The sequence below is a fragment of the Lynx canadensis genome, chromosome F1 (assembly GCF_007474595.2).
Source record: "Lynx canadensis isolate LIC74 chromosome F1, mLynCan4.pri.v2, whole genome shotgun sequence".
NCBI lineage: Eukaryota > Metazoa > Chordata > Mammalia > Carnivora > Felidae > Lynx > Lynx canadensis.
Genome location: NC_044319.2, coordinates 10,618,185 through 10,631,449, shown reverse-complemented (window position 1 = coordinate 10,631,449; position 13,265 = coordinate 10,618,185). Strand labels below are relative to the sequence as shown.

The 13,265-nt window shown below is 38.6% G+C and overlaps 1 protein-coding gene across 1 annotated transcript in view; it reads right to left on the bottom strand.

Annotated features, from left to right (window-relative positions):
• Positions 1 to 13,265, bottom strand: part of DCAF6 (DDB1 and CUL4 associated factor 6) — a 134,045-nt gene that overhangs the window by 51,904 nt on the left and 68,876 nt on the right. Inside the window, 3 exon segments of the mRNA XM_030303239.2 lie at positions 4,634 to 4,672; positions 4,675 to 4,692; positions 12,020 to 12,184. Of these exon segments, the coding sequence (XP_030159099.1) occupies positions 4,634 to 4,672; positions 4,675 to 4,692; positions 12,020 to 12,184 (222 nt within the window).

The following is a 13,265-nucleotide window of genomic DNA, read 5'->3' as shown; positions in this document are numbered from 1 at the left end:
CTAATTAGCACAGAGAGGCTGTCAATGTGTGTACAAAGCCCTCTATTTGCAGGATATTGGAAAGTATTTTACGATAGGATAAAACAATATGCATGTTGTACACTTATTTCCTTGACATTTTTGTTTCTTAGGAAATATTTTGATAAGAGAAAAGAACTATTGAGGCAACCAGCAACCAGGCAGCTTGCATTGATGACTCTGAAGGTTTAGACTAAATATACTTTATTTAAAAAATGTGCTTCTGTCAAAATTCACATAAACAAAAACAGTGACCAACCAATGCAATAATGTGTATATAAACACTGAAAGAAAAAAAAAGTCTTTAGTGAAGCAAATCCACTACAATTAAAAAAAATTTTTTAAGACTTTAAGTAATCTCTGTCCAACATGGGGCTCAAACTCAGGTACCCCCAATCAAGAGTCCCATGCTCTACTGACTGAGCCAGTCAGGCACCCCAATTTTTAAATTTTTATTAGTAGCATTTTTCTCCTTGGTAATCCCCTCACATAAAGAATCTATGGACTACGGTGGGATATCACACAATAATGAGAAAGTACCTCAGGGCTTGTAAGATGAACATTGTCAAATAAGTATGAAACTGAATTATCAATTAAAAAAATGTACAGCGTCTCTTTAAAAGTATGAATAAGAAACTTGAAACATGACTAAATAATCCTTAGAGATATATTCAGAAAGAAAACCTATTGAACTTTACTTTTCCCGTTCTACAGGGTAAAGTGGAACACAAGAGTCTTGACAAAGATTAAAACGTGAAATAACAGCATTAAGGGGACATCAACTATTCCCTACACCTTTAACCTCTCGGACAAAGATTCTTTCTATTTTATCAGCGTGCTCCATTTGGAAACCACAACCCCTGTCCCAGACATTACCCTTTCCTCTACCTTTCATTCTTAAATGAGGCTTATCTACGTGCTAACGTTTCCGCCTCCAAAAGAAAATCATTCTCCTCAAACCACTGCTGTCTGGCTTCTGCCCCCACCGCGCCACTCAAACTGCCAGGCCACGGCAACAACGGGTAAGCGGCCTGTGACCAAAGGCCAAAACCATCCCTCAGTCTTTGTCGGACGTGACATCGTCGCTTCACAGGTCACTGCTGGGCAGTTCCTCTTCGAACTTTGCTTCCCCACCCCCCAACCCCCCCCCCCCAACTCGGCATCCTTTCTGCCCTGCCAGTTCCTCTGCTCATTCCTTTCCGGTCTCCTGGCCGAATCCTCTCCTCTTGCTTGCTCTTGCAGGGTACACTCTCCCCTTTCACTTGACCCTCGTTTCCTCGACAGTCTCATCTACTACCATGGTTTCAACTGCTATCTGTAAACTGATGATTCCTAATTTTTATCTCCCCCTCAGACCTTCCAGTGACTCCCAGACACATATATCCATCTGTCTGTCCGTAAGATTTCTCAATTGGAGAGCTCAGTGTACTTAACATATCAAGAAAATCTCATGTATCTTCTCCCCCTATAACCAGCTGTTTCTCCAGAAATCCCCATCTTGGTTGATGGTATCGCTCTCCATTATCCTATCAAGATACCTGGATATGGTTCTCTCATTCATTTTTAACCACTCAGTCTCAAGGTGCCATCAGTTCTGTCTCTCAATATTGACAAAATCTGTCCATTTTTCTCATTTCCTACCTCTAATTACCTTAGATTGGACCCCAGAGTGTCTCTCACCTGGGACTATTACAACAGCCCCTCACATGGTCTTGCAGTTTTCAATCTAACCCCTTCCAATCAACCATCTATAATCGTGCCAAAATCATCTTTCCAATACATAAATCTGGTTCTGCTTCTCCTAAGGCATCCCACTACTTAATAAAGTCATTTACTCACTCATTTAAGCAAATATTTATTGTTTACTGTATAACAGATATGGTATTAGGCATATCTGTATCATAGTGTATTAGAGTCGATGAAAACAACATTTAGAGAATACAGGGATGAAACAAATCCTCAAACTGTATGATACAAATTGTGACAAATGCAATGAGGAAAACAGGTCACAAGAGAGTAAGAGGGGAGAATACTTCAAATTAAATGTCATATTATTTTTAAGAAAGGAATTTCTGAGATTTGATGGGTAGAAAGCTGCTGTAGGAGAAAAGGACTTTTGGGGTAGAGGAAAATAGCATACATAAGAGTTTTGAGAGGGGGAAAGGAATAGAGAGTGCTAGAAGAACTAAAAGGCAGACCTATCTGTCAAAAGCTTAGTAAGTGAGAGAAGGGTGGCCTGAGATAAGTTTGGGGAGACAGGGGCCGGGTCAAGTCCACGGTATGGACTTGGGTTTGTTTTGAAGGGCAAAGGGACACAATTAAAAGTTTTAGGTAGACGAAGGAATGATTAGATTTGTTTTTAAAAGTTGACTCTGGCTGTTGCTGGGAACAGGCTGCAGCCTGAGTGGGTGTGAGGAACCCAGCTGAGAGGTTATCGTATTAGTCAGATGAGACAGATCGTGGTGGGCAGTTTCTCTTAATGTTTACAGAAGTTATTTTTAGGTAATATAAGCCTGTAATGTAGAAGTCCCCAGTACTTTTTAAATGACGTAATCCTGGGGCCCTTAGGTGGCTCGGTTGGTTAAGTGTCTGACTCGATTTCGGCTCAGGTCATGATCTCACGGTTCGGGAGATCAAGCCCCGCGTCCATGCTGACAGCATGGAGCCTGCTTGGGATTCTCTCTCCCCCCTCTCTCTCTGCCCCTTCCCCCCTCCCGCATTCTCTCTCTCAAAAATAAATAAATAAACCTCAAAAAAAAAAAAAAAAGGATGTAATCCTGCTAAACAAAAAGGCATGTAAAAAAAAAAAGCTCAGGGTTAATTCATTTGGATATACTGTTCATCATTAGAACGTTTCTAATTACACAGTTCATGATGATAGTCTAATACGATATAGCTTCTGCCAAACTACTCAGTATTTGCCCTTTTATATAACACCTCTCTTCTATGACTAACAGGCATATCATAGTTGACATGGCCAAAAAACAAAGAACCTCTTGATTTCTGCCTCAAGACTAACCTACCTTAGTAAGTGGCATCATCATTCACCCAGGCCTGGATGCCAAAAATCTGCGAGTTATCCTTTCTTCGTCTCTTTCTGCCATATTCCATATCATATGTAAATTATAGTACCAATTTAACTGAATAAAATATTCAATATAATCTATGGAAATACTCTATGGATTAACAGAATATGAATCTGGCCACAACTCTCTGGTAGTGATACACTATTTGCATCATATATCCTTACAAAAAGATTTTTGATTAGAGAGCAGTTTTAAACAGTAGTACAATATATTATAACATGGTGATATAATTGTACTTTACCTTAAGGGAATTATTCTTCACTGTTAATACCTTTACAATAAATGCATACAGACAAAACATGCTTAATTTCTTAGTTCTCAAATTTCATTTACCAACTCATTCATCATTCATGCAGTCTCAAGAACAGAAACACCCACAGCAATAGTGGTCATCTCAGGTCTAGAAAGAATAATTTAAGATCAGAAGTAATTTGTTTTAAAATTAGTTTCTGAATATGTCTCCAGGAAGACTGCTAAAATCAGATCTGTTTCACACTAAACAGGTACTTCAATAATACTGAAGTTCCCAAATACCATTGGCAAATGAGGCACCCTATACGTGTCGACTTTCAGCCAACTAAGAGCTTATGGCCTTAGAGCTAAGTTATTTTTTCCCAATTTTTTTGGAAACATATTTATAAAATATAGTAGAGAGATGATGCATCTGTCTTCTTAGAGAAAAGTATTATTAAGTCATCCCGGACAACTTCACATCACTGGTTTCTACCAGCTGCATCACGATACATTTAGAATAACCCAGGGAATTCGGAGGTACAACAGTAAAGTTGCTTTCCCTAATTCTGAATGGCCTGTTTGTTTCGTTTTTAGAGTCTTTCTCTTTCCATCCTTCTTTTCAGCTTCCCCTTCTCATGGTCAGAATGTCTTCCTCTACCAATCCATCTCTGTGCTGTCCTTGATTGATGTGCTAGTAATAAAGCTTGAAAAATAAGTCACCTGGCTCATCAGGCTGTGCTCAGAGCTTTCAAGCTGATGTTATACTCTCCTACTTCACACGTGCCAAGTACCTGTGGACACTATTTTCCCTACAGAATGAGATCGTAATTGTATTCCTACAGTTAAAGCTATCAGTAGTTGACCACTGGATAAGTGACATATTACCATAGCTATTTGGTAATACAGAATATTAGTATGTTCAAATAACCTTTTCTAGGTCAGCCACTAGGTAATATGGTAACCTCACCCCACAGTTCTACACAGTTTTATGACACCTCAGCTTTTAAAGGTAGATATAGCTTATATCCATTACAATATTGTTATAAAAAGAGAATTTAAAGATGGCGTAAGGGGCCAAAGGTAGAAATAAACTGAGTTTACGTAGAAAATAATCCGCACAGGCCAAGGAGGACCTTATGCACAATACACGTAGGGCAATTTAGCCCACAAAATACTGACTGTTAGACCATAATCAAAACGAAATGCTACGAAAAAGTGAGAGAGAGAGAGCTTGGTTTATGCATCGCAATAAAACTATGGGTGGATGGGCATAGCGCATCTCCTGTTGCACGCACCCTGCTGCTCGTCAAGTGACATGGATCCGAGCTGTTTGTAACCACAGAAGAAGGAGAATCTGAAACAAAAATGAGATTTCAACTTAAAAGTAAGCAGCAGAAAACTGCACAGCAATGTCATGATCAACTCTAAGCTTAAGAAACACATGTATAAGGGCAGAGAACAGAAGTAAGTACTGTGGTATACTCCCAAGCAGTGAGTAAGCGGGGCCATGTGCTTCAGACAGGTTATTCCACGCAAGCACTTAGCAAACTAAGAATGAGCTGAGAAAATATTCTTCTGCTTCCATGCATATACCTTTTGTCAAATTCACTTAGCACAGGCACAAGGTACAAGGTAGATAAAACAGAACTAGAGTTATCTCTTTCACTAGACGAAGACTCCTTCCCCTTCTTAAACACCTTTCTGGCCCCTTACAGATGGCTTTCATTCTGGACTGGAGGATTCAAAGCATGAAATGAGATGCTCACTACACTCTGCTAGACGGTGGGTATTGCACCTTGAGCTGAACAGGAGCTCAAGTGAAGACGTGAGACAAAGAAATGGTTTGTAAGAGAAAACTTCAATGAAGTAATCGCCATGACAGAAACACAGATAATTTTAAAACTCTAAGATATGTTGTGCATATTAAAACTGTAGTCTGTGAAGCCTTAGTTTTTTAGGGGCCTGGTGGGAAAGGAAAAGAGAGGAAAGGAATAGGCTTGCCAGTCTGGGCTTCATGCTTTCCACCCCGGCTTCAAATAAACATTTAATTTTTCATCCTCTTGATGCACTGAGTTTCTGTGTAAGAATTGTTCTATAAATGGGTCCTATTGTTTGAAAAGGCAGCATGATAAAACGGAAAGAGCATTGGTTTGGAGTTAGTGAGTTTTGATTCTAAACCTGGTTCTGACAATAATTAGCCGTGTGACATTTTTAGATCTAAGCTTCTTTCTTCCTGGCCATCCTAGGACCTAGTAACTTAAGCAAGGCACCAGGGAATAGGAGGTGGCTACTAAGTCCTGGCTTGGGTTCAGTGTCCCAATGGGGCGAGAATATGTGGATAATAAGCACAGCTCCCCGCAAAATGTAAGATTAATTCCTAGTTTCTAATATCCTGTGTTCAGTACTTAGCAAATGTTAACGAGACAAAAACCTTGCACTTTTGGATAGTCACCAGTTTCTATTCATAATGGCATTATTCCCCAAAGTAGATAAAATATCTTGAGTTGAGAGCGTCCCTTAACTTAATAGCTAAGAAAGTTTTTCAGTATATCTGATTGCTTCAATTTGTACATTTAACAGTCTAAATCTTGCCACTAGGACCACTTCTATCAACTTTAAATTGTCTACCTTCTGATACGTTTGCTCACAGACTTTTGAATTACTAGATTTGGATAACGCATGATCATCATCTGAATGATAGCTTTGGCTTATCCTTACTTATCACCTCTTCATCAGAACATTCAGTTCAAAAATCTGCACAAACACAAAAAGAAAAGAAGAAATGACAGGATTTCAATCAGTTCCTGAATCTCTCCATGCTTTGCTTTCCTTTCTAAGGTTTCTTCTCATTTATCCATTTCAGGGGATAGATACAACATTCCTACCTATGTGTTTTTCAAGAACAGATAAGATGGCTTTTAGAAGACCAAAACTGTATTCCTTAAAGAAAAACTGAACAAAAATTTGAATCACAGTGAAGTATTAGAAAATCCTCCTAGAAAGCATTTCATGAAATATTTTTTTGTTATATTTGTGTTTGTTCTACATTTCATTGTACTCTCATTTATAACTAAGAGCACTCAGGAAAACTATCAACTCTCTAGGTAATCTTTTTTTCAATATTAAATTTTTCCACAAACAGTATGGAATGTACAAATCTTATGAAATAAAGACCATCTTATTAATTTTATAGATAAAAATTTAGGAAGAGTATGTCTCTAAAAAACCCATTAATGAACGATCTAGAATGCTATTATCTCCTCAAAATTATATATTTTCAATCTCTTTAATGATTTAAGGTATTTAAAAAGTTTACATTAAATAGTATTAAATGAAAAGGGTTTCCTCACTGGTTTTTATATCTGTCACAATACTGTACGTAGCTGGGGAATTATTTGTTGTTCCTTCCATCTTGAAAAACCCAATCTTTAAGAAGAAATCCTTCTTGATCATTGTTTGTTCTATTTCAATCTTGGGCACAAGGCAGCTGTTTTTTGGAAGGATTATTTTCCTGGCACATAAACATGTGAAGTGACATGTTTTCATACCACTAGATATTCATAAATACAGTACCCATAACTTCTAACTTACAGAAGTGCTTCCAAATATTAACACAATAAACTTAGTTCAATGCTGATTGTGTCAGTATGTTTGCATGTTCTACCCCATTTGGCTGTGAAATAAATATCTTCCAGAAAGCACCCATTACATAATACAAATCAGACTAGGGCGCCTGGGTGGCTCAGTCGGTTAGCATTGACTCTTGGTTTTGGCTCAGGTTATGATCTCACAATTTGTGAGTTCGAGCCCCACATGGGGCTCTGCGCTGATGGTGTGGAACCTGCCTAGGATTCTCTCTCTCTCCCCCCCCCCGCCCCTCCCGTCTCTCCTTCTGACCCTCCCATTGTGTGCTTGCTCTCTCTAAGATAACTTTAAAAAAAAAAATCAGATCATATGGTCTCATAATAATTTATTACAAAATGCAATATGGTTGGTTCGCTTATTGCAAGTGTTTAGAATTATAGTTTAATAATAAGCTTAGGTAGAGATAAGCTTTAAGTAGAGATAAGCTTTAGGCTAAACTCATTCAGTGCTAAGCTCAAGGTGTCTCATGGCTAATTTCTGTGTATTTCCAAAAAATTTGTGTTTTGGTCTCGAAAAAACTCTTTAGCCCCTTGACATCAGAATTTTCTCCAGTGTAGACAAAAATAAGGAATTATAGTCTTTTAATAAGATTTTTATTTTATTTTATTTTTAAGTAGCTCCAAAACCCAACAGGGGCTCGAACTCAAGACTCCCAAGATCAAGAGTCGCATGCTCTACCCTCTGAGTCAGCCAGACTTCTGGGTTCAATTTTGGCTTTTCCACTCAGTAATACCGTAACCCTGGACAAGTCATTTAACGTCTCTATTGTCTCAGTTTCTCCATCTGTAAAATGGGAATATCACAGTATCTACCACATCTAATTCTTATGAGACTTAATGAGATGATCCATGTAAACTACTTAGATAGCCCATAGGAAAGGGTCCATTAATGTTACTATTACTTGCCTCTTGTTCAGAAACATGATATGAATGAAAAATAATATAGGAAGCTGTCCTGAAAATATGGAACGTGTTCCCTGACTGAAGTTCTAAGACATTCATCACTGGCTGCCAGATTCTGTCATTCAATGTAGCACGGATGCTTATAGAACGAGACTGACATCATATCTGAGTTACTAACTACGCTATGCTATAAACAGTAAAACAAGGATCAAATGGATCCATCTGAGAAGTGCTACACGTGGACTGTGTCACGGCCACTGGGGACTAGATGTTGTGTAGAGCCCTGCTTGCACAGGATCGGGTAAGTGCTGATTTTTTCCAATATGGCTCAGTTTGAAAAGCCCCTTTTTTTCAAAAATAATCACCAATATTGTATACCCTCTCGGGGTATAAAAATACTTTTTTCTTTTCCAATCAGCAAAACCGTGCCATAAAGTGAAAAAACAGTTCCTACCCGACCCCCTCTAGGCTGGCTCCATGCTCCAGTGGGGCTCTGTGGTGGTCGAGCCAGTACAGCAGGACTCCACAGGGTGTTGTCACTCTGAGCAGGAGCCAGCAACCCATGACTTCAAAGGACCTGAATGGAAAAAAGAGTCGGGTTTTAAAATCAGCAATATGCTGACTGTCTCTGCCATAGCTGTTTAGGGCATTCGTCTTTAGAGCTCATTCAAAACCCTGAATGCCGTTCACTGTGTATGGCTGGATAGGAGGTAATTGTGAGGTGGTAAGTGGAAGATATTATAATTAAGACAGCCCATTCTTATGTGTACTGCTCTACTTAGGAATACAAAAATGTTATACCATATGTCTACCCCATACTTATGTCATCTCTGTAAATTACGGCAGAGCACACTATCTAAATAAATCAGTAATTGGGAAACTGAGACACAAGCAGCCAAATGATCCAGTCCGAGCTCATCTAGTCATAAGGCCAGGACAAGAATCCAACCAGTAATCTGATGAAGGCAAATTCACCTCTTTATGATTGAAAAAAAAAAAAAATCACTGAAAGCCTAGAAATAAGTTATGATGTATTTTTTAAAAGCCTAGGAAATAAAAGGCACTTTTTAGTTTAGAAAAATCAAATATTTTAAAGTAATATATTCTGACTTTGAAAAATGAAATTTTTAGAAATTAGCTATGATGGATCAATTAATGTCCACAATACACAGACAATATTGTACCTAATCATTAAGTTTAAGAACATGTTTTAATAATTGTTATTCAAGGGGCGCCTGGGTAGCTCAGTCGGTTAAGCGTCTGACTTAGGCTCAGGTCATGATCTCACAGTTCGTGAATTGGAGCCCCATGAATTCGGGCTCTGTGCTGACAGCTCGGAGCCTGGAGCCTGGAGCCTGCTTCGGATTCTGTGCTTCCCTCTCTCTCTGCTCCACCCCTGCTCACGTTTTGTGTGTGTGTGTGTGTGTGTGTGTGTGTGTGTGTGTGTGTGTGTGTGTCTCAAAAATGAATAAAATTATTTAAAATAAAATAAAATAACTGTCATTCAAATAAAATCTATCTCCTTGTTGAATTTCATAAATTGAATTCCTATTCTGTATTTTTATAATTTGTGTGTTCTAAAAAGATGAATTCTGTATTAAGTTTATTCATTTTTCCTCATATCAAAAATTTACTACATGGACAGAACATACAGATTTTTATTAGTCATCCTCTGTAAAAACAAACTATGCATTATTTAACTTTTCCTTATTTAATTACCAAATAGTGTTCTTATGACATGTGAGGACAGAGTAAAAGTAGCATTATCAAATGAACACAGGGCATGTCAAGATTAGACTTATTAGGGTCTCAGATGTCTCGTATGAATGCTATGATAAAAGCAGATGAGGGACGCCTGGGTGGCTTAGTTGGTTAAGCGTCCAAGTCTTGGTTTCGGCTCAGGTCATGATCTTGCAGTTTCATGAGTTCGAGCCCCACATCGGACTCTGCGCTGACAGCACGGAGCCTACTTGGGATGCTCTCTCCCTCTCTCTTTCTAACCCTCCCCCACTCATGCTGTCTGTCTCTCTTAAAATAAATAAACTTAAAGAAAAAGCATGTGATACAGAGGAAGTATTTTACCTTATGGTGAAGGGAGCAACACACACTGACTGTTAGCCCTAAGGGTCTCTAATATTGACCATGTAAGACAGCCTCAGGGCCCAATAGGCTGTTAAAAAACAAAGTAGAGGGGCCTGGGTGGCTAGGTTGATTGAGCATCCAACTTCAGCGCAGGTCATGATCTCACGGTTGGTGGGTTCAAGCCCCACATCGGGCTTTGCGCTGGCAGCATGGAGCCTACTTCAGATTCTGTCTCCCTCTCTCTCTGCCCGCCCTTCCACTCGTGCATGCACTCTCTCTCTCTCTCTGTCTCCCAAAAATAAACATAAAAAAAAAAACTCAACAAAACACAACAAAGTAAAGATAACACATTTCTCAACCTCAAAATGGGCAAGATGTCTACTTTTTAAAGATTACCACAAATAGACGGATTACCAAACTAGATACTATTTAATAAGAAATCTCAGAGTTGGTAAACAGCATCTTATTTCAGAGACTACATAATCACTCTAAAGCTTATTGTTTTTAAAAAAAATCTGTTTCAATTCAAACTGGTAAGCTATAAATGAAAGGATGAATCTAAAAAATATTGTTCTAATGTCTACAATGTACATTTCTTTCCTGCTAATGTAGACAGTTTTATTTTATACTCAAACTCACTTTAATATTTGGTTTGTCACCTGCTAAATTTCAGTATTTTAAAAATATTTAAATATGTGTAGGAACACTTTAACTTCCTTATTGGTTTTTATGTTGCAAAATTTTTACTTTTGAAACACTTCAGCTAGAGTTTTATGCACAGCACAAAATCATAGCAAAATGTCTCATTATTAAATGTCATGACTGTCATTTAATCAAGTTTTCCAGTCAGTTTTAAGTACAGGAAAAAAAAAATGGTCAGAGACGTCTTTCCTTGGCTGATAACACTCAATTAAAAATGAGGCTCGGAATCTGTTCCAAACATCACACCTGTATTACAGTTATTTAAACCTATTTTATTTCACCATGGTATTATATAATGTGCTTCTGTTATCAGCACACGGTAGAACAGCTATTTATAAAGTGGAGGTTGCTAAGTTCTACCAATATATAAATGAATTCCAAGTAATTAAATCAGAGTTCTCAAAGTAACGAATACCCCACCTCTGCAGGGTGGCAAAACAAAGTAGTACATCAAAGTATCATAATCTCATTTGTGGGAGACCCTGGACACACTCTAGTTCCTAAACAAAGATTTGCACAGCACCTACTACGTAGCACTCTAGGACAGGATATATAATACCTATCATCCATCTTGAAAGAATTAAACTGGCAAACTGTTTTATGCTATATAATTCTTCCCACAAACATTTGTGGACTATCGTGAGCTTCCTGGCCATGAAAGAACTGGGCCATTAAAATGCTCAAAGAAAGAGAGAGTGGCACGGATTATCACGGTCATAAAACTCCCATGAGTTTTATAGCATAAGACCCTTCTGGCAGGAGACTGTAGAGTATTTTTGTTGTCCTATATATCAGAGAGTTGATTATGTACACAAGGAATAAGTAGGCAGATACTGAAAACTTGCAAATAATCACAGAAGAGGATGACGGAGTCAGCAGGCTAGCTGGCCAAACGACACCGTAATTCTAAAATCTAGCACTACTACTTTCCCAGGAATACTGGCTAATGTTCAAAGGAGAAACAACAGAAGAAGAAGAGGAAGGGCTAGGGGCCAATAAACACAGGTATCATTTCAGCATGTATGAAATTTCAATAGAAATGTCAAAGCAGGCGCTGAATTCACTAGGTTATTAGAAAGTAGCTCATTAGCGTACAAGTAATATACATCTATCCCTTTGCAGAAATGTCACAAACCAAATAACGGATTATTCTACATTCAGCTCTCCGGCCAACACCGCTGCCGCCCGTGTTCCTCTAGCCGCGACGGGGAGCGCCGGATGCGACAAAGGCGGGGAGAAGCCGTAAGCGCCATCAGCTCTTTCTGAAGGGCAGGGCAGCGTCTTGTTACACAGCAGCAGTGTTAAGACACCGACTCTACCAGCCGCTCGAGGACACTTGACGTTAATAACCTGAGGCACGAGGGTCCTGGGAAGAGCCCTCGTGAGAAGACTGACCGGGAGGAGGCTGCTGGGCGCGCGCAGCCAGCTCTTGCTGCCTCTGCTGTTCGGCCCTCTTAAGCCTCAGTTGTTGCAGGCGCTTACGGAGCAAAGCTATCTCAGGCCCCCTTAAAAATTCTGACACAAATAGGAAAAAAAAAAAAAAAAAAAACAAGGTGAAAAGATAGTAATAAGAGAGGAAATGGTAAGTAAGAATCGGTTACATATTAAAGAGAGAAGGGTATAAAGAAAACACGTCTCATGGAGGAATATTAAAAACAAATTACTCACGAGAAAGAAATTACTGATCATCACATTAGGAGATACACTATACACACTTACGTATTCAAATGCGTCTATTTAACCACAATGAAATGAATTACACACATACAGTCTCGAAGGATATTTAAGTAACTAAATAGAATGAAAATAAAGTCTTCCGTAAGCAAAACATTTTAAAATATTCCTTTCGTCACTAATTTCATCTTTCTATAACAAAATGATACTACGAAAAATTAGTAACTATCAGTTATCTAATCTATATACAAAATTGCTAACTTCGATCAGATAATAAGGAAAATTCAATTAAAATTATGAAAAAGTTATGTATTTGTAAACAGTTCTTGGAATTTATTAATGGAGGGCTCTTTAAAAAGTCGAAGTTACATAGTTTTCAGCTGAATAGAATTGTCATTTACTTTTTTTTACCTAAAAAATATTTATATAATCTTCAATATTTTCTTAAAGCAGGGGTCATAGATAAAAGTAGAAATATAACATAGAATTGTGCAGATACATTTGAGTGCCTACTATGTATGAGGCATCGTTTTAGGCTCGGGAGAGAAATAAAACACTGAACAAAATAGTCCCTACTCATGTGGAGTGTATGTTCCGAAAGGAAGAGAGACATCAGTGAACTCACATCACACACATATATGTAATATACACAGGTGCTCGTGTAAAGCAGGGACAATTGCTGTGAAGTAAACTGGACAGGGAAGATGAGGGGAACAGAGATAGCGGAGGAGGGGTTGTTTTCCGTATGATCACCGAGGGAGGCTTCTCTCATAAGATGATTTTTGAACAGAGACCTCAAGGACTGAGGCAGGAAACCACATGGGTGCCTGGAGGAAACGTTCCAGGTGGAGGGAAGAGCAAGTGCAAATGCTCAGAGGAGGAGGTGTGTCTGGATGGGGGACATATCACAGGCAATGGCAGA